The following is a 21,528-nucleotide window of genomic DNA, read 5'->3' on the forward strand; positions in this document are numbered from 1 at the left end:
TTGATTTTTATTTCTCATTGTCATGACATTTGTTATTTTTTGTTACTCTGTTGAAATATCTTCCTCCGCAGACATATCCAAGACTTTATAAAATTTTCGATATTTTTCTGTTTTAGCTATGTCGCTGCCTTTTCCTTTTACTTTATCTTTCTGTTAAGAAAAAAAAATACCACAGAGAAATTATAATAGAGGTAAAAAATAAAAGTATAAATTTAGTTTAAATACTTTATATATAAAACATGTACAATACAATCATTTAATATATTCACTACTCACTGTTTCTTTTTCCTGTTTTTCGATACTTCTTAACGTTCGGACACACTGCGAGCATAATATCAGATCTTCCATATGGTTTATAGTTTTCTTTCTATGATGATGTCTGAGCCTGAGAAAAAACAATATTTTTGTACCTAAACAATATTAATTTTACTAATAATAGTCATTATTAAGTTGATATACTGATACTGCAAGGCAAACGCCTCCCCATAGATCGACACGAAGACCGATCGAGCGATTTCCCGCCACCTTGATATCGACGCTGGAAAGCAAACACGTAGTAACCGACAATATATTATATTTTTTTTTATTACATCGTTGGAATCAGTAAAAAAAACCACGTCGAATGGTTTATGTCAAGTTACCATCCGATTATTATTGTCAAAAATAGGATTTTTTAAATTGGCATTTTTTTTTCGTTTTTGTTCTTCAAAATGCTGTAAATATCAAAAAATCCTGCATTATTTTTTACTATGTTACTTACGACAATTCATTTTCTATAAAAATGTTAATGCTGGAACTTACATCATTTGTAATTCCAGCTCTATTGCGGGTTACTACATTTTTGCTGCTCGTAAATATTAATTATTTGCATTTACAGCATTTAGTGGGTGATATTTACTAAAATGCTGGTGTTAACGACACTTTATACGGTATCAGGTTTTTAAAGTTTTGATCTTTACACCATTTACAAGGAACCACTTCAAGAGACAATTTTGTTTTACAACACTACTAAAGATTATAGGTTAAAGCTCAAAGGTAAAATTCTGAGCAAATCAATACAAGTATTGGGGATATTAACACAGATAAATAAAACCATGATTTTTTGTACTCTGGCATTCAGTTAAATTCAACTGAGAAAGAGTCCAATGTTACAGAAACCGATAAATCAGATAAATTATCACAAAAAGAGAGCCCCTTTCAAGGCGTGCTTTCTGAAGATAATTGTTAAAGAGCGACAACTGAATGCAATAGTCCTAATTGGGCAAATTGTGAAACGTATAACATAGAAGTAACAATAGAACGTAACTCTGGAATAGACAGTGATGAAATATTGGAATCTGAATTAGAAAGAAAAAAACAGAAAAATAATGAAAAGGTATTTGAAGAAAAAGAAAATATAAGCACTGGTAATAAATTTATGATAAAGAAAAAAATAAACGATATTAAAACGCAAGGTGCTATATTTGTAGACACTAGTGATGATATAAGACCTGTCTCTGACACAGATCTTGCAAAATCTGAAGAAGAGAAATTTAACAAAAAGATTGTTAGACGATCAAAAAGAAAACTATGTTTTCATAAATCTTACCTAGATTTTGTCGAAGATGACCCTGATACTGTTTTGCTGAATAACGCTTTTCCTTCAGAAGAATCAAGTCTGGAATTGAGTGAAAAAGAAGCGTTGTCTTCAAGTGATTCTGAACAAAACGAATCAGAACGAGGTAGGTACAATTATTAATTAATAATATTTGCTCTTAAGAATGTTATTATTTGAATAGGATTAAACAATTGAATTTCATGAAATATTGTACTAAATGCAAAATTTTTTTAGGTAAGCAAAAATAGAAGAATCTGAAAAAGAAACAGAAGAAAAGTCAAAAGACTGTAAAAAAGTCACCAACTGACTGTGGAAAAAAGAAAATCTAAGGCTGAAATTAAAAAAGAAAGACATGAAAAGAAAAAGAAAGGAAAATCATATATTAATACGAAGAGAGAAATAATTGAAAGTAAATGTGTGAAACCGAATTCCTGTGTTGGAACTCAGTGTGGAAACAACTGTGGCAACGTTCCTGAGGATTGACGTTTTAATATTTTTAACCATTTTTGGGCTTTGAATAGTTACCAAAGAAGAAGAGATTGGATAGTTCAGTGTGCTATTAGAAAACCAATCAAATGCCCGAGTAAAACTGCTGTGTCGAACAGATATCAATCATATAAATACTATATAAACGAAGGCGAAGGTAGACGAAAAGTATGCCAGAAGTTTTTGATTGCCACGTTAGACGTCACGCAGAGGTTCATGCTGTATACTTTGGACATGATGGTTGACGGTTTTGCAAAAGAAGATGGACGAGGAAGTGCTGGAGGTCATAACAGAACATCTGACGATGTAATTCAAAACGCAAAACAATTTATACTCGATCTACCTCTTTTGCCATCGCATTACTGCCGCAGAGATTCTACAAAGCTCTATCTTCCAGAAGAATTCAAAAATGTGTCCAAACTGTATCGTATTTACCAAAATCACAATGCGGGCGAGAAGCTCATGTCATTTAAAGTATTTTCATGATGGTTCAAGAAAACATTCAACATAGGGTTCCACGTCCCTAAAAAAGACAAATGTGCATTGTGCGTTTCAAGCAAAAATTTTGATGTTAAAACTCAAGAAGAGATGGAAAAGTTAAAGAAACATGAAAGTGAAAAAGAAAAATCTTATAAAAGATTCATATTTCATCAGAAGCTAAATAATATAGATAAAGGAACCGTATGTGCTAGCTTTGACCTTCCAAAGGTTTTAAACACTCCTTACGGAGAGAGCATGACTCTCTGTTATCGTCGTAAAATAGCTGTGTATAACTTCACAATATACGAAAGCAACACACAGCTAGGTATTTGTAATTTGTGGACTGAAGCGGATGCCAAAAGAGGTGCAAACGAAATTGTCACATGTTTGCTCGAGTACATCAAAAACGTTGACAAACGTGGCAATGTAAAACAGGTAATATTGTACTGTGACTCGGCTTTTGGACAGAATAAAAACAAAACTATTCTGGCAATGTTGCGTTATGCATTATCTATTTCTGATAATATTGACATTATTCAGATAAATTACTTAATCCCTGGGCACACGTACATGCCAGTCGATAGCATGCATGCTACGATAAAATTTTCTGTGAAAATTTTATTGTCTGGGCACCATCACAGTGGCCTACAATAGTTCAATTTGCTCGGAAAAATCCCCAGCCTTACGTTGTGAATGTTCTAAACGGAGAGGATTTCTCAGGATTTGAAAATATTGTTGAACATACATTCAAAAAATCTCAGAACATTCTAAAATATCCATTGTTACGTTCCGGAAGGAACAACCCGAGAAAATGTTCGTGAAAAACTCAATGTTTCCGGATGCAGAATTCAATGAAGTCATACTCAGTGCCTTGAATGCAATCCCGAAACAGAAGTTATACCCTTCAAAGTTACCAATTTCTCAAAAAAAATATTTAGATTAGAAAAAATTAGTCGATAAACTAGTTATTCCGAAAAGATTCACAAAAGAATATTTAGACCTGACTGATGTTGAAGACTGTTAAACGAATTGTTTTGACTTTATTGTTAAGCTCATCCTAAACTGAATTATACTTAAAAATACTTTGATTGATACTTAAACATTTTATTGTTGTAATAACAGTTTCTAAAACGAATCTTAATGATTAACTTCTATTTCAAGTTTATTAATTAAGTATGTCTACTTGCCAAAAATTGTTGTGAATGTTAACTAATCAAACTGTGATTGACTTAGGTTAAAAATTAAATAAATTTTTAGTACAAATTATTTTCAAGATGAAGTTTTTATTTTTAAAAATTTTTAAAATAGACTTATTTTTTTTTTCATTGACTCTTACAGCATTATGTTGTACATACCCAGTTCAAAAAATTTCCATTTAATGCAATCACGTTTTCAGGGTAATGACAAAAAATGCTATTTACAACGTACTAATGACAGAATATTCATTGATATTTTATTGTTATAACATTGTTTCAGGTAACGTTACTTAAAGTAGTATAGTTTACTACATTTTCGCTTTCCGTAAAAAAGTGCGTTTAGCATAGTTCTATACATATACCGATTTCACTTACTACATATTAACGGCTTGTAAAAATACTTTTCAAATGTAGTAACCCGCAAAATATTGTGTTACAATAACTTAAATATAATGCCGCTGAATGGGATTAATTAAGCTTAAAATTACAACTTTGGTGTCTAAAAATGGCAATTCTACGTCTATAAATTGGGGAGATATGATTTTTTTTTAATTTTAAAAAAGTATTTTTGCTCTGGTGAACAATTTCGGTTTTGCGGGTTACTACGTGTTTGATTTCTAGCGTCGATATGTTGTTGGTCCACTTAGTGGGGCGTAACCACACCGTGTCTACTGAGTTACGGTAACTACTGGAGAACCTCTCGGCCCTAATGACTACGTCGGTCACTACGGTTCTTTTACGGATCCTCTCATTTTTGATGAGATCTCGCAGCGAAACTTCGAGCATAGCCCTCTGCATTGCTTATTGGTTGACCTTGAGGCTTCTCTTAAGACCATTTTATTAATGGTAGAGCTTAATATTCCAAACAACGTTTAATGGACATAGATAAGTTCTACAATGTTGTCTATTTTTCCTGCCGAACAGTGATGCGTTGTGTCTGTTCTGGACTCCGCAGTTATTGCTATTACAGGGCTATATAGATATATTATCAGTAATCTACCTGCATTAAGAATACAGAATCATCGTTGCATACCGGTTTAGTCACCCCCTAAACCAATCAAATCTTCTCTACTTAATTATGTTCAAAAACATGTGTTCAACAAATTTTTAATAAGAATCGATTTTTTGGTAGCGCGGCTAGGCTAGCGGCTAAATAACGACGATTCATTGCATTCTTAACGAGAACGAACTGTAACTTCAATATTGCGTACAAAAGTAATTTAAATAATAACAACGAGGTGTGATCAAAAAATACGGAGAATGAATTTTTATACCAGGAACTACTGTATCTACAGCCATTTAAAAGCAAACGTTCGATAGTTTGACTAATCGACATAGTAGCTTAGCTTCCACAGCTAGAAGAGAGGAAAGACGCTTTGTGTGTAACTGGCCCTATTTAAAATCTCCCATAGATTTGGGGCCTATATCTATATCGGTGGACGTCCTTCGTCTATAGTGATGATGATGAATTGTTTAAGATTAGTTCCTATTGTAGCCACCATCACATAAAAACCGTTACATAAATCCACGATTACGTACATTTTGCCGCAGTAATCACATTGGTGCTTGTCAGTACGATGCGTAATCACGTGCTGGCCAAGTTCCCGGTACGTGGGATACCTTTCTGTACATCGTGGACATACGAGTTTGCCTTCTGAGCGGCCACCGTTGCTTTCGTGTTCTATTAGTTCTTGTGATGTTTGAAAATTTTGATGACAGCTTGGACACCTGAAAGTTTATTCACCTGTCGTTAACTGTTAATTCGTACATTCAGTTGATGAAATTAATTAGTTATAACACTGAAATGAATGAAGTGATATGAAATAAACAAGTATGTGTATGGTATTAAAAAGAAAACAATGTTTCTTAATTAAGATACATTGTTTTCTTTTTAAAATTCTATTAAATATTAGAAATTCAAATCTAGAAATTAGATTACTAATTAACATAAAAACTATCTTTTAAACTGCGATTTTGAAATATCTCTCTCTAATCATTTAAGATGGATATTGTTAACTCTGTTTAGCAGTAGAATATGATTTCCAATTAATATATATACTTATACAATACATAAATAATGAGTTTTTTTTTATAATTGATTAAGGATGTCTAAGAACCCACCTCCACGAGCGGGTTTTTCTTGGAAATAGTTCCTCTCTACCACTAAAATCAATAAGAACTACTTATCATTTCAAGAATGTATTTAGTATATCTACATATAAGTGAAAGACTCTCTATTGAGTATAGGCTGTATTCTCTGTCAATCTATTGCAATATATTTAGTACAGAAATAGTAAACAACGAACGATATGTTGTAAGCTTAATTGACATACCGCGGAAAGCGAAATCGCGATCTTCGAGGATTTATGTACAGGAAGAATTGAAAACAGATTGAACTATTTCTTTGTTTATTAAGAAAAAAGAAACACAAATGTAATAAGAAATGTTCGTTATATTTTTTCTATTATTGGTTAAGTAAATATGAAGATATATATTGTTTTATTGTAAGATGACTAAAATAATAGATGGCGTAACAGTGCGCGACAAACTTATCAAAAAGGGTCACGATCCTTAGCAGTGAAGGAAACAACGCATAGCGTTTTTTCTTTTAGCGTCTTTTCACTGAATCATATGGTTTTGCATTTTTGAAAATTTAAAAACTTAACATAGTTTTTTAATACAACCATTACAAAGTGAAAAAATACCATAAAGAGCATTCTATCATTAAGTTTGTATATTTATACGTAATATAATAAATTAATAACGAATTTAAGTCTAAATTATTCAGCAATAAAAGTAAATAAAATAGATAAAACTTAAAACGTGATCGAACTTCAATTAAAATTCACAAGCAAAAAGCGCTTAAAACAGCTGCAAAACGCTACTTGCGACAGATCCCTTTCGTGAACATAATACAAAATAAGCTTACATAAATATGTTTGGTTGAAGATGATATGCCATATGTTCTATAATCTTTTTGGGATAGAAGTAGTGGAACTGTTTATTGCAACATGTAACATAACCAGGAACGCCATGTCGATCTTTATAATGTTTCATTAAAGATCTGAAGTCAAATCTCTTTTCGTGACAGATGCAACATTCCATCTTGTAAAATAATGTTATTTGCTTGTCTAATTCAGCACCCTGTTTCGCTGGTCTTCCTTCTATTAAAACTATTGGGTCCAAAGTGTCAGAATTATTATTCATTTCCATGTGGACTTTCTTTGTGAACGTTTTATTAACCGGTTCACGCACTCGCACTTTTCCATTTGCGGAAGGTTTTGTAAGAAGAGATGCGTCCACACTTTCTTGTCTAGCAAATTCTTCCAAAGGCATTGCTTCCATGAATTTCATCTCCAAGCGAGATTTCTTTTTATGTTCTTTCGATTTATCTGAATTCAAGTCTCCGCGTTGATGATCAGAGGTAATTGATTTTGACTTTGGTGAAACTACTTCTTCTTTATTATCGCTTTGAACGTTTTGTGCTGACAGTGCTTTTATTATTGGATGCAATTTCTTTTCAGGTATTACTTGAGAATGGTCTTTTTCTTCCTGTTTCGTCCTGTGGAATTCTAAAAACTTTTGCGTCTTTTCTACTTTTATAGAATAATGATGTAAGGCGCTCACTTGTTGTAGACATTCGTGACATATTGCTTTGGGTAGATTATCATCGGTACGGATCTGTAAAGAATCAAACTTTACCTTAGTTCATGAACTATGTATATCAGGTTTTTACGTACGAACGTACCACAATATTAAACAGGCCCTTGATCTTTCTCTTCATTTCAGCGCTCAGGGGCTTTAACTTTATGACGTCGTTGCACAGACATAGCCGACATGATAATTCGCGCACTATAGTTTTTTCTAATGTAGAAAAATCATTCATACTGTAAATTTAAATACAAAAGGATGTCTCGCCTGGCTAGAGTTTACATTTATTATTTAGATTTTAGCTGCAACCTTAATTTGTCCATGACAATGGTTAGGATTTTTGGGAAATAATTAAAAATATCGACGTTATTTGTCAAGTTGTGTCAGTTTAATATCTTAAAAAGTGGCCAGTGAAGCATATATACATTTAGTGATACATAAATGAAAACACATTTGACTTCATTCGTTATATTATAAATATTAAAACACTATTTGTGTCTAATTGACGAGATGATTATTAAAAAAAACTTTTATAATAGGTAACTAAAACAATTATTCACATTACACATTTGATTATCCATTTGTAGATATTCATATCGAGATAAACAACAAATCTAACAATAAAACTACAAATCGTGAATTTTATATTAAAAAGTTATTTTTTTATTAAAAAAACCTTAATATACCAAAAAACTAATTGTACGAATGTTTACGAATACTGGGGCCCTTGCGTGAGAAATTCGTATCCTTTGAGATTATCGGAATTGATTTTAGGAAATTGTACGGTGTAATATCTCAATAAGTTGTCTTAGGACACGTTTTGTTTTATCCATATTTGTCATAAGATATCGAGTTGGTTTTTGATTTAATAAATGCTTTTAGATAATTAGTAAAACGAATGATATCCTGGAAGTAATATAATAAAGATTCTCAAGTGGCGAGTACAAATCCTCTAGCTGGATCGATGACATAGTCAAGATCGCGGACAGTCACTGGATGCGGACAACGCAACAACAATCATCGTGGCGATCTTTAGAGGTCTATCATTGGGCGCCTTTTGGTTGAGATGATGATAATGAATATAATAATTAAGAAGGTTTAATAGTTAATCATTAGCAAATCTAAAATAAGCTGTTTATATAGCCATGTTAACGGAGTCTAAATATTTATGCCTGAACATCGATATTTTACAAATTAACCCGTGCCTATAAGATAACTATACTAAGTATAAATGTTTTCTACTGGATACTTTATACTACACTTTAATAATTTTCTTACAAATATAAAACTATAATTGCAAAAAAAAATATCTTCTATAACCCATGTCGATTTTAACAGTAATTGGAGTTTCTTTATTATTTTCATTTCAGCCGAAAAACGTACATTGCTGCCATACAGATATCTTTAAGAATAATAATCTTTAAGATAACTTTTATCGTAAGTATCACTAACTGGGTATTTTCTTTAAATGCGAGGATTAAAAATCAGAATGCAATAGTGTTTACAGATAGACAGCCATCGGTAACATATTAATCAAAATGTATGGCACAATATTTGTATAAGGTCATCTAGAGTTATGCAGAGAACTCTTTTATCACTCATTATATCTTTTATGTCAATTACTTTCAATTATTAATTTAATAAAATAAAAAGCTATTTTGTAACATACTATTAGGAGACTAAAAGCTATAATTAATAAATATTGTTTTTACAATGTTGTTCATCGTCGAACAATGCGATTATAAGTTAATTGTATTTCGTTGAAAGTAGAACGTTAAAAGCTCTTTCGTCTGAGCAATCGCACACGATACTATTGAATTAGATAACTCTTAAAGCTGAAGAAATGATTGAGAGCTGGACTCATTCATGTTCAAAACTTTAACAAAATTATAAGAAATTAACATCATATAATTAGAAATCTATTGCGGAGGTCTAAGTCCAGTAATATTGATGATGAAACAAACCAATATTTCTATTTATCTTTCCAGTGACACGTTTCTAAAGGAACTAAAACGAAATTTTAATGTATTTTTTAAATAATTCACCTAACAAAATTTTTACGGTGGGTAGTGAGATATCTTATTAGTTCAGTATAATAAATATCATCTCTTTGTTTCATATCAAAAAAGGCTTCGATTAACTTAAGTCAGATCTGGAAGATCTAGGGTACCAGTGCAACCAAAGACCTTGAGCATTTTCTATCTTCGGTATCATCCTCCTATATGACGATGTTACGGTGTCTGCAAAAGTAGGGCAAAAGTTATCAGAGTACTTACTTACTACAATATATAGATTTTTATCAAGGATCTATAATTTTACCATTGATTTTTAATATCCACACTGTATTGATAAATATAATAGTTTTCAAGAAATTCAGACGCAATTAATAATAATAATAAAGATTTCGAACCTGCGTTATGCGGGTGATATTAGTCTTAGTAAATAGTTCACATTATCCTAGCTATTCGAAAAGAAATGGATGATTAATGAAAAATGTTCGTCTCAGTTCAGGCCATTGGTTATACGACCAAAATTATAATTATCAATAGGTTTGATAATAACTTAACAGAAGTTATCGAGTCGTCGAATCGTGCAATGGTCCGATAAAAGTTTACTTTGTTGCTATATTTCAAATATTAAAGGCTGGACAGACAAGATAAAATGACTTATAGCGATATTTAGGTCATCCATGCAAAAGTTAGAATATAATGTGATGAAGTTGTAAAGTAACCAAAGCAACTATGAGCCCTAGAAAAAAAATTCAAATTCTTTACGCTTCAAAAACTCGAAATGAATGAAACTAGCCAAAATGAGAACTAGTAGGCTCAATGGTTACAAATTGGTGTGAAAACATTAAGGGGTTGAATGTATAACTCATTTACTGTGAATTAATGTATGGTATGTATGAAATAATAAATATCGTATTGTGTAAAAAGCATTTTCAATATAAGGATTTTTATACGTTAAAGTTAATTATTGTTTACTTTCTGTCCTTGCTTTTGGCTACCAGAAGTTATTGGTCTGTCACTTTTCGATAGAAGCAATCATATACAATATATTATATACCAATAACACTGTAGTGTGAAGAATACGTTGTACTGCGTGCCTCATTTTAACAGTTTAATTAGTATGGCGCCGAATCATAAAGATATTATAATACAACTGAAAGTAACTAAAGACGAGAAACTAAAGACGTTCTTTGACTTTTTAAATGGCGTCAAAAATGCTATTGTCATTGTCCAAATATTACTTTAAATATGCACAAAAGATAGGTTCACGTTTGATATTAAAAGAATGATAGATATGATTATATTTATTGCAATTTATATCGGAGCCGTGTAATTGTGGTTCTTTACAAGAGCTGTATTATCCACATTGTTCACGAGCTTTTTACGTTAAGAGGATTAATTAAAATCCTCTTCATCGTACCAAATGTTGTTATCGGAGCATCGTACAGTTTAGGAAAATATTATTTCTGAAATCAATTTTCTGTAAAAAACATTTTTTTACGAAGCAATAAATTTGAAATCTCGTTGTTGGCGTAGTAGCAACATATTTGCTAACTTCGACTGTTCCGATACCTTTAAATATTTTTAATAATTCTATGGTAACAGACTCAAGAGATTACGAACTTTTATTTTTTTAGCAATAAAGTGTAGAGACGATGCTCTATGATATGCTGATTTATTAATATGATAATTAATTAGGTTCAGAAATACAGATATTGACTTAAGAAGAAGCGCTCCACAATGTCAAACATACATATGTATATATGTAGAGTAAGCCTAAAGTAAAAACAAACAGCGAAAGTGGAATTAAGTGATTTTTACGTACTACCATATACCTACTTTAGAAAAAGATGGCCTTGTAGTATTGATGATTTTCTTTATTCTTAATGTAGCTGTCAAAATCGAAGCTACCTACAAACTTATCGTACAACTGATAACACGATGATGTTCCTACGAACAACTGTCTTGTCTGACATGCGACAAGCCTCTAAGAATGCTGCCGCAACGGACGACACATATCCAGAAACGCCGCCGCAACAGGACATCACGTTGACAAACGTCGCCACAATAAACGGCGTGCCATTCAATTCGCCCCTCGGCTGTCGGAACTCTTTTTGATTTTATTTTCGCGCCTATATAAATGAAATGTCACAAGTATAACTATAAAAGCGTTTTATTTCAGTTAGGATACAGAAAATATTAATTGCCTATATGAAAAAAAATTTGTTTGTTGTACGCTTTCGAAAAGTAAGCATGTAAATACTATTTAACATCGTAATTACGTTTTAATAAAGTTTTACTAAATACCACATTCTTGTTATTTTTAAATCATAATGATATATAGGACAGACAAAAAAGTATTTCATATTTATATAAAGAAAAACAAAATTGCTTGTGTCGCTGACATACGTGATTGATACACTAGCCTCCTTACTACCAATCATTTAGCGGATAACTGATGAATTAGAGATTTTTTGCTTTTATCTGAAGTAACTGAAAATATTCGAACAATTTATAAGAAAAATATCTTATTTTTTACTTTAAAGTATTTCTTTTCAATGTCACGTGTGATGTAATAATATTTAACAATATTATTATTATTTTGAATTAAACATTCAATAAGTGTTTTTGTTACTCTGGCAATGTCCACTTTTTAACATTATAGTTCGTGCGGCTACTTTTTCTACTCTACTCCATATTGTCACCCTCAGGTTTTACGCTTCTATCAATGCGGTGGTTCGATTTCGCCACATCGATGAATCATGCGATCGCATCTTGTGCCGTCTATGTCCAGCAGTGAAATTACTGAAATATGGCATTTTAATGGTATTGTTTCTATTTGAAACGTATAAAGAATATGACAAGCCTATAATGTATATATGTAAGTAAGTTTTAACTTTTTGCATTAAGACTAAGCGAATACAACATCCTATGGATAATATAACTCCTACAAGCATTTACAATATGTTATCATCTATTGAAACGTATGACATTTTTACGTATGTAAATGTAGTTGCATAAATGTATTACATAAAGATGTAATTCCATTTCCTGTAGTTACAACGTCGTTTTACAAAAAGACGATGTACGATAGTATTTTCATATTGTCGTCTTTAAAACATTCCTCCTACTCGCTGTTGCCTTGTGAATTTTCGATGAAAATAATATTCGCTAAGAAATTTTTTTTGGTGTAAAATATGTTTAAGAACACAGACAGATAAAAGCGTAATAATTTGTAGAATGGTTACAGTTTACAGTCTGTTTTAGTATAATCATTCTAAATAAGCATATTTTGGCATAAAACAAATAATCACTACTACATTTTTAAAAGGTGAAAAGTACTCCCTTAGCTGAACATAGGCCTCCAACAAAGATTTCCAGTAGGACCAGTTGGAAGGGGTCTGCATTCAAGGTCTTCCAACGACTATGTGTCCTGTCTACTGTTACCTCAATTTGACAATCCTCTGGGCTATGTTATTTATTTTCGTTCGCCTATGGATCTCCTTATTCGGTCGAAATTAGATTCGATCTCAAAGAAAAATCTCGCGGACAGCTCTGTCTGTGATTCTTAGAACGACTATGAGCTTATCTGTGATTCGTGTATTAAATATTTTAATATTAATTACGCAAAAATATAGCGATTGTTTGTATCTTTGTATGATTAATGTTAAGGTGCGCTTTATAATTTCTTTGTTTTTTTTTTTATAATTCACTCTCTGAATTGCCCTTTCCGCTATTACTGCATCTTCCTCTTGTCGTTTGGTAGAGATGGCCTCGAGGGTTAAAATTGTCAAATGCACTGTATAATTCGTATTACCTATATAAATTTTTGTAAGATTTACAGCAAAGTGAGAATAATTTAGTCAAAACTTAATTTACTTCAGTTTAAGTCTTGCCCTTATTAGCTTTGTAATGTTCCCAAATAGGATACAAGTACTTTTTGAAAAAAATCCGAAATAGGTTTATAATCCATTTTGCGTATCCATTGTATGAGTTCTAGAACATGTTGGTTTTCCGACCGTTTATTTGTCTCTGGTCAAAAAGTCATCGATCAAAAATACTTAAGATTCGTTCGTTTCAAGATTCCTTTAAATAATCATGACATTTAATGGATTCAATTTCATATGAAACAAACACATAGTTAAGCAATCCACAGTATAAAAGTAAAAAGTAGATAAAAAGTTATTATTTAACACAGGAAGAATAAAACGTCGTATTGACTTCAAGATTATAATTATTAGACTACCACCTGTTCGGATAATTAATGCCCGAGACATTTTAAAGATAATGTAAAATTACTAATTTAATTAATATTCATCTTTAAGCTGAAATGAAGCAGAAGAGGGTTTAATAATAGAATAGCTTGCAGGTGAACATAGTTGTTTCAAGTAATGGATATAAATTTTTAGTCTGAAACGAAATATTATATATTCGAAGAAATTTCAATTTTGATTTTAAATATTTTGAACGTTTTATTTATTATTATATTATTTGTAAACATACGTAGTTCCACGTTTGACGACAAACAAGATTTAATCTATCAATCAATTGGTGTTGTAGCTACTTGCGCTGTGATCGGAGAACTCGATATCGTGTTGGAAGGAAAATCAATATTTGATATCGGACTGTTTCGTACATAATACAATATGTAACAGGAAGGCATTGAAGAAAATATTGATAAACCGATAAGAAAATTAAAATTTTTCGCAGCTTAAATTCTCTTTCATCATTCGTTCCTACGAAAATCTGCTCTTAAAGCGGATTATTTGATAGTAGGTGCTCAATTTCAGTTGATCATTTTTATTAGCTTTATTACTTAAGCAGGAAAATTATGTATAGCCTATTTTATATAAAAATAAACAATTATGTTTTGGCTTCAACTATGATTTTAGACATGTATAAAAGCAAAAGGATAAGGTTCCTTAAAAAGAAGTTGCAATCATTTGTAACCAATAGGATTCGTATTTTTTAAATTTAAGACACACATTATCACAGTTGTCTAGGTAAAGGATAAACGTCGATCGCTGTAAGCTGTCGTCGAGTTGAAAGCGCTTCTAATGATTGCCCACGAACGGCTGTCTCGTAGATTCAGTTGTAGATAGCTGATGTGTGGACAAATAAACTATCAGGCGGATGCGAATTTCGAAATGGACACTGACTTTACAATCTTTTTAACTGCGCCAAATTAAAATTTTAGCCGTTCTAATGCGTTTTTTTTTAATAATCAAATTTTTCTTATACGATAATGTGTGTGTACTCCTATATCCTTGAAATAATCCTTGCAATAATAATGTCAAAGATCCTTGAATATATATTTAATTTACCAAAAAATTATTTATTTTTAATTACTACTAACATCCTGTCGCTTTCGTGATTGAAGCGAGAAGCTCCGAAATCACGTTCGATAAGTCCATGTGAACACTGCATATTCACATTGTATATGTTTTGGGAAAGTTGTCTATATATGTACTGTATTGAGGCTCTCTACTTGATTAGAGATACCTTGATTTTCTTTCGTTATGAAAATATGCCACTGTTAATTTTTAATTAACAGTATTAAAAAAGTATACATTTAAATTATTTTAAAAATATTATTTTAAAGCGCTTACATTTGAAAGATTCTAGCACATTTACTAAACTTGTTGAGAAATGCTACTTAGTTTAGTATAAAATCTAACTGCAGTAAAGGGTTGTACGAGCGGCAAATCGTTAAGTAGACGGGGTGGCTTTATGCTTTAAACTGCTTGAAATGTAATTCATCAGAAACCAGTTTCCTCGTGTTTTTCCTCTTAGCTGTAATACATTTAACCATTTTATACCTAAAGTTAATCGAAGTTTTTATCGTATAGTTAAAGAGGGTAATAAAATTTTCGTATTTTTAATAAAAAATCAAGAAATGCTAGTATTAATAAATTTTTGTGATAACTTTATGCTTGCTTTATTATTATTTTTAACATACTGAATTTAGAGTTTCTTGACTTCGGCCTAAGTTACTATATTTTGTTCTAGATCTGCACTTTTGCCTCGTTGGCATTTCCACAGGCTTAAAAGCCCCAAGCTTTTGGATTGCTTAGGCGGGCGCTTTATTGAGTGACGACTCTCTAGTTAATCTAGTGACATTTGCTCCATACGAGCTTGCGAAAAAAACCTCGGCTTCTCACTTTTGCATTTCGCTTTAAGGGTGCCCAAGAGGGCCGAACATGGATTTAATCGGTTGTGGTTATAATTTTCTCTCGGTAGGGGAAGTGGCGGAAGATACTCCTGCGAGGCTTTTATCTAGGATGGTACAGGTTTGTATTCGCCATACATCCATAAGCGTCCTAGTAAGCTAGGTCGGCGTGTTTTTATTGGCTACAAATTCCTTTGTAAGCAATATGTTTTATTGTCATCTCGTATCATCATCATCTCGTGTTTTGGACGCAGAACGAGACGTTTGATTGTTCTCAGACGTATTGTTCTGTAGGTGGCGGAACTATATAATGTTGCAATTCAATCTGGTAAAAATAGGCTCGAGGCGAGGTTTCCGAAGGAGACCTCTATTTTTGTTACTATAAATTTCCTACAGCGTTCTGCAATCTGCAATCCGATATTGTAAATGCCAGTAAGGCAGTAACTATTCGTCAAAAATGCAAAGATAAATCATCTGAAAGGTGAATCACTTAACAAGTATCCTAGGATCAAAATATCAGCATGATAGGCAGCTTGGGATACATTTGGCCTAACAGTGGGAAAGCATTACTAAGTTAACATGGCACAAGTTTTGGTACACTTAAATGCGTTTTATTCTAGACGGGGATAACGATGATTAGTATGGTCGGAATATCGATCAGAAGTATTCTTTATAATAAGTTTCATATAGTTATACTTTAGTTAGTTTACTTAGTTATACTTACATTTTTTTATCATATACATATGAATAAAATTGCGAGAAAACTATTTTAAGGTTTATAGGGTGGTTAAAAATCAAACTATTGTAATAAAGGCCAAGAATTCCTGTGGTTTAATGTTAATAGATGTTAACTTCTGAAATACTTAAACAAGAAATTTTAATTTCTTAGGTCTAACATTAAAGAGTTCAAATTTGGCTTAATTACATTCCTCCGTTTAAAGGTCAAATCAAACATTGTTCTTATGTCAAGTGTAAATACAGCAATAGTTATTTTAACCTATTTAAAACTAGCTGCCGTTAACGTCAGTAATTGGTCCGTTATTAGTCCGTTATATTGATAATATAATCATTATTATCATCATATCAACCGATGAACGCTCACTGCAAGGCATGGGCAATACAATATAAATTATATTAATATTAATAAAATATATTTCATTGTTATATTTTAATAGGAACAAGAAACCTTTATTACTGATAAGAACAAGTTTTCTCTTTACACATTGCAAGACATCATTAATGATATAAAAATATTATAACTGTCTTATTTTATGTATTTATTTTTAGTTTTAAAAAAAAAACATTTTTGTTGGTTCAGGCGTCACGTGACGTCAAATGTTTGGTAGCTAGAACACGCTGTTATTATGTACAGCTTGTATAAGAAATAAAATGTGATTTCTTTTCTATTTTCGTCCGTTTTTTTTCTACGTAAAGACTTTCCTCGTGAGCCTGTCGAGCTATTTTGCGCGTTTTAAATTTGGCTATTATGTTTTATTTCTGTTTACTTCAGTTTATATTTTTTGTATATGTGTAAATACATTTATAGATTATAAAATTATCTGCACTATTTTTTTAAAAAAAAAGGTTGTCAGATTAACACAATATGTAATAAATTGTAGATATATCTTTCTTTAAAATTGGTGTATGAAAGGAATGCAGATTTAAATTGTAGTGATATTACGTTTTCAATAAGAACGGTTGTCGCAATCATTCGGTCGGAAAGGTGTCGCCTGTCGAGCCCGAGGCCTGTGCCTTGTAATTGATATGCTTCACACTCAAACGGTTGCTTCTAACGATAGCGCATAGTGACTTCTAACGATGTCGATCTCTCAATCACCGAAGATTGAAAATTAGCAGAAACATTTTGGTTAATTAAGAAAGAAAGGAAATCTTACCATTTTGTGTTTTATTTCCCAGAGACACATCAGATGTATCTTTACACATCTGTTTAGCCTTAAACCCTGAGACGATCGTTTATATGCACTAAACTATTTACTACTGTTTATCTGTATTATTTATTTTTTGATTACTAAGAAAGTATTATTACCGGATAACGTAAATAAAAAATAAAAACAAAATTATAAAGTTTTGTCAAATAGAGAAAGACATGGATAATTTGAGAAAAATAGTAATGTATCCCGATGGAAAATGTACTATATATTACAGGACAGTACAAAATTTTTTGGAATAACGTTTTTATGTTTCATTCGCCTTTATGTAAATTAGTCTATCTAATAAATAAATCAATTCACAACTTGTCCGTAAAATTTCAGTTGAAATTACATTTGAAAATTACAGTCGATAAAATTACGAAAGGCGGACGGAGTTTAAGCACAAAGTACATTTTGCTGAATAAATTTGAGATTACCTAAAGTGAAATATTTTAATATAAAATTAAATTAAAAATACTGGCAAGTGATGTTATTTAAAAACGAATGCATTTTTTTTAAAGAACAATATTTTTTTAATTGCCATAGTAATTATTAAACGTCCTGCTGTTAAATATGGAAGCATTTTTGTTTTAAAAATTATTCTTCAATTTACACTTGGAACTTAAAAGTAGTTTTCAGATTAATTAGGCAAGTACAAGGTCTAGAATTACGAGCCGGAAACCTTCCCACTTACCGATTTTCCGCTTAATGCATCCTGAGCAGGAAAATTGAGCAGTTGGAAATTGAACAGTCTCGTACTACTGACATAAAATAAAACATAAAGAAATGATTTACCCAGTTAATAAATCTTGTAAAGTCGTATGATTTCTGTGCTGGGTGTACAGACGCGCTACAGATGCTGTCGTAATAGTAAATATTAACAAAAAAAAATTCATTTAAAAAAAAACTGTAACTATAATTAACTAAACGAGTATGTTCTGCTGCTTCTAACAGGTTCTACTATAAATCTTTAAGATGATGATGACGGTGATGAAAGTAAGATAAACATATAACATAAAAAAAACTATGATTATATACGAAAATAACATGTTTGCTACAAGTTTTGGTATATAATATGTACGTTGCATCGTCATATCTGTGCTTATCATCTTAAGGCTTGAGTTTGTACTCTTGTATCTCTCTTGTATTATTAGTAGTGGTTTCACCCGCTACGACGCCCTACTGTCTGGCAAAAAGCAGTGTAGTGATGTATACTAAAATGCCGAGAGAGACCCACAATGTAAAACTATTTCATCACATTTTTTTTTACTTCCGGCTTTTATAATTTTTTGTAATAATAATATACTAATAAAACGTTGCCCAGAGAGCTTATACTATTACACAACGTTCAGATTGGTAAATCCTATAAATAAAGTTTTTTTCTCGCTTCTGTAACTAAGTTTGGCGTTTTTTAACATTTCTTTTAGCGCCGTCATGGCCGCCGCGTATCTACTCGTATAGTGAATTGCCATTTTGAAATTGTGCTAAATTACATTGCATTTTTGTTACAAGTATTAATTTGGTTTCCAATGTGCAAAAAATTTAATTTGCGTTATAAATATCTACGACAATCTTAATACTCATTTCTTAAGTTTTATTTTTTAATATAAGAATTTTACTACATTTTCTATTTGTAAATAATATGTACAATAGTTAATTTATACTTATAATACAGTTACAAGAATATACGAAAGTTAACGATAATATTACTAAAAAAATGGTGAGCTTATGTAATAAACACTATATTAAATTATTAATTTTAAACAAGTTGTAATCACTCGTCGTATTATTTATTATATTATTATGTAATATTCTTTTTAAATGTCTTTTTTATTTGAGTATTTTTAAACCTATTTATGATGTTAAGTCGATAAATTGAGTCAGTCGAAAACAAAAATGCATTTTTTTTAAAACTAAACTTGATTTAGAGATATTAATAATTTCAGATGAAGATGTAATATTATTAAACAAACAAATCTAAATAGTATTTGTAAGAAGTTATTTAAAAAAAATGTAATAGTATTTTTGAAATGTAAATAAAGTATTTAAAACGCTGCTGAAAGCTGAATTATCCGAAAAAGATAAAATAAGGACGGACGATTCACACGACGTTTATTCTGCATCATCTACTGTTATACCAAATCACTATATAATGCACAATACCTTTAATTATTTTCATATTATTCTGTTGTTTGAAATATTATAGCATGTAATGAATAATGAAACGCTATTTACAAACATTGCAACAATATGTTTTTTACTTTCCATGCGCCACGCACAACCAGTTTTTTTTACTAAAACATTCCGAATTATATGATTCCTTATTTATTTTAATTAAGCTTTTATTTATGGCGATGTAGTCACAGTTTTTAAGAGTTGTGTTTTTGATTACTTTAATTAGTTTTTGATTACTTTAGATCACAAAATATTAAACTTTGTAAGGGAATTATCCAAACGCAATTTGGTTAAATTTATTCGATCCTCGTCCACCATTGCTAGCCCTTATTTGTAAATCTATGGGGTTCTCAGCTAAACTGCCATGTCAGCATTCACTCGAGGGAATATTGTCCTAATTTCCGGTTTTACAAGTTGCTGATCATCGAATAAAATAAATTTCCAAACAGTGTCTTTTTTCTTCTTATTATTGACTTTTTATTTATTTACAATTTGAACATTATATATTTTATAGACTAATTATTGGGGTTTTTGGAAATTTCTGATAAGAATTCTCTACTCTGTGAGACCTTTTCTCTTTCTGCTTCAAAGTATCAAGAATTATTATGTTTTGAGCTATGGCAAAATATTTTATTTTCGATGAATGTTATCAATAGGAAAAAGATGTTTATTACTTGATATATAAAATTTATAAGATCTGTATCTCGACCAAGACCAAAACCAAGCACTTTATCTAAGTGCCATTAAGAAATATGGCAGCCGTTGATTATGAAAAATGGATCGGAGGTATTGTGTTATTAAAGCGCTCGTTTTAGGTTACACAGGTAAACGATTGGTAGGCAGTCTGATATAAAATTTGACATACACACCGCCCTTTTGTGAATATAACACAGTAAACTTGTCAAGAAAATTTGTTAGAGATTCTCGATCATTATTGCAATTCCATAAACAGGCTATTTGGTTATAGGTGTAAATCTTTAAAGAGGTGAATTCTACTACTAAAAACTTTTTTGTAAGAAAAGATCTTTTTTCAAAGTGATCGTTTTGATATCCGTCCGAAAAAATTTGAGTATAGTGTACACAAAAATTAATAATTAATTAACAGCAATTGAGCTATACTGTCACTATTTTACAGTTTTTTAACCTATAACCAATCACACCGCCTTTCTATGTACAGTAAAAAAAATATTATACAGATTATTTAATCACGTATAAAATACCGTGGCACTTTTGCGTATATAAACTGTTCTAAACGGCAGAGTTTAGACAAAAGGATACGGAAATTAGGCAAAAGTAATAAATCACCACAGCCATCAATCTTATCAAAATATAGCGTAAGACTAATTTGGTGGCAGGTTCGTTGTTAAGAGGAAATTAATAAATAAACATTCCTTAAGCCTTTTTGAACTGTTATAAGCGTTAGTAATAAATTACAAACATGTTTTGTCACTGTAATCCTTAACAAACAAGATTGATACAATTCAAAAGAAATATTTATATTCAATTATTACATCGGATATGCATTCAAATAACTACATATTTGATATCGCTTTATTTCGCTATAATTTCATCTCTGAAAACATTATCATGCTTATTTATTTACAAATCCTTAATTATTTTATTCTCGTTGTTTCATAGATTCTAAGTTTAAATTTGATTTTAGATTTTATTTAACTTAGTCAATTAATATCGCATCATTTATATCGTCAATGTTAATTGAAAAAATATCTTTTACTGATAGTAGTTTTGTCAGTGTCCATTTGGTATAGACGATTGCTTATATAAAACAAAGAGATGATTTCCACAACTAAACGACATTGCGCTTATTTTGTGC

The 21,528-nt window shown here is 31.0% G+C and overlaps 1 protein-coding gene and 1 pseudogene across 1 annotated transcript; one reads left to right on the forward strand and one right to left on the reverse strand.

The window, feature by feature from the left end:
• Nucleotides 1-33: 33 nt before the first annotated feature.
• On the reverse strand, nt 34-7,645 carry LOC137927086 (transcription factor grauzone-like). Its single transcript, XM_068770868.1, has 5 exons — nt 7,508-7,645; nt 6,689-7,440; nt 5,299-5,487; nt 277-385; nt 34-150 (listed from the first exon to the last, which is right to left on the reverse strand). Exons 1-5 carry the CDS (start codon nt 7,643-7,645, stop codon nt 43-45), a joined length of 1,296 nt encoding a protein of 431 aa, XP_068626969.1. The 3' UTR covers nt 34-42.
• Nucleotides 1,933-3,587, forward strand: LOC137926599 (uncharacterized; annotated as a pseudogene).
• Nucleotides 7,646-21,528: the final 13,883 nt, after the last annotated feature.

Source organism: Battus philenor, unplaced genomic scaffold, assembly GCF_028537555.1.
Source record: "Battus philenor isolate CCGP_79_NKW_IND1 unplaced genomic scaffold, ilBatPhil1.0.hap1 SCAF_3, whole genome shotgun sequence".
NCBI classification, from domain to species: domain Eukaryota; kingdom Metazoa; phylum Arthropoda; class Insecta; order Lepidoptera; family Papilionidae; genus Battus; species Battus philenor.

Coding starts and splice junctions, on each gene's coding strand:
- LOC137927086 (XM_068770868.1), bottom strand. CDS start 7,645: ATGAATGATTTTTCTACATTAGAAAAAACTATAGTGCGCGAATTATCA. Junction 5,488..6,688: donor CTTCAACCAAACATATTTAT/GTAAGCTTATTT, acceptor ATAAACTTTCAG/GTGTCCAAGCTGTCATCAAA. Junction 151..276: donor AAAAACAGGAAAAAGAAACA/GTGAGTAGTGAA, acceptor TTTTCTTAACAG/AAAGATAAAGTAAAAGGAAA.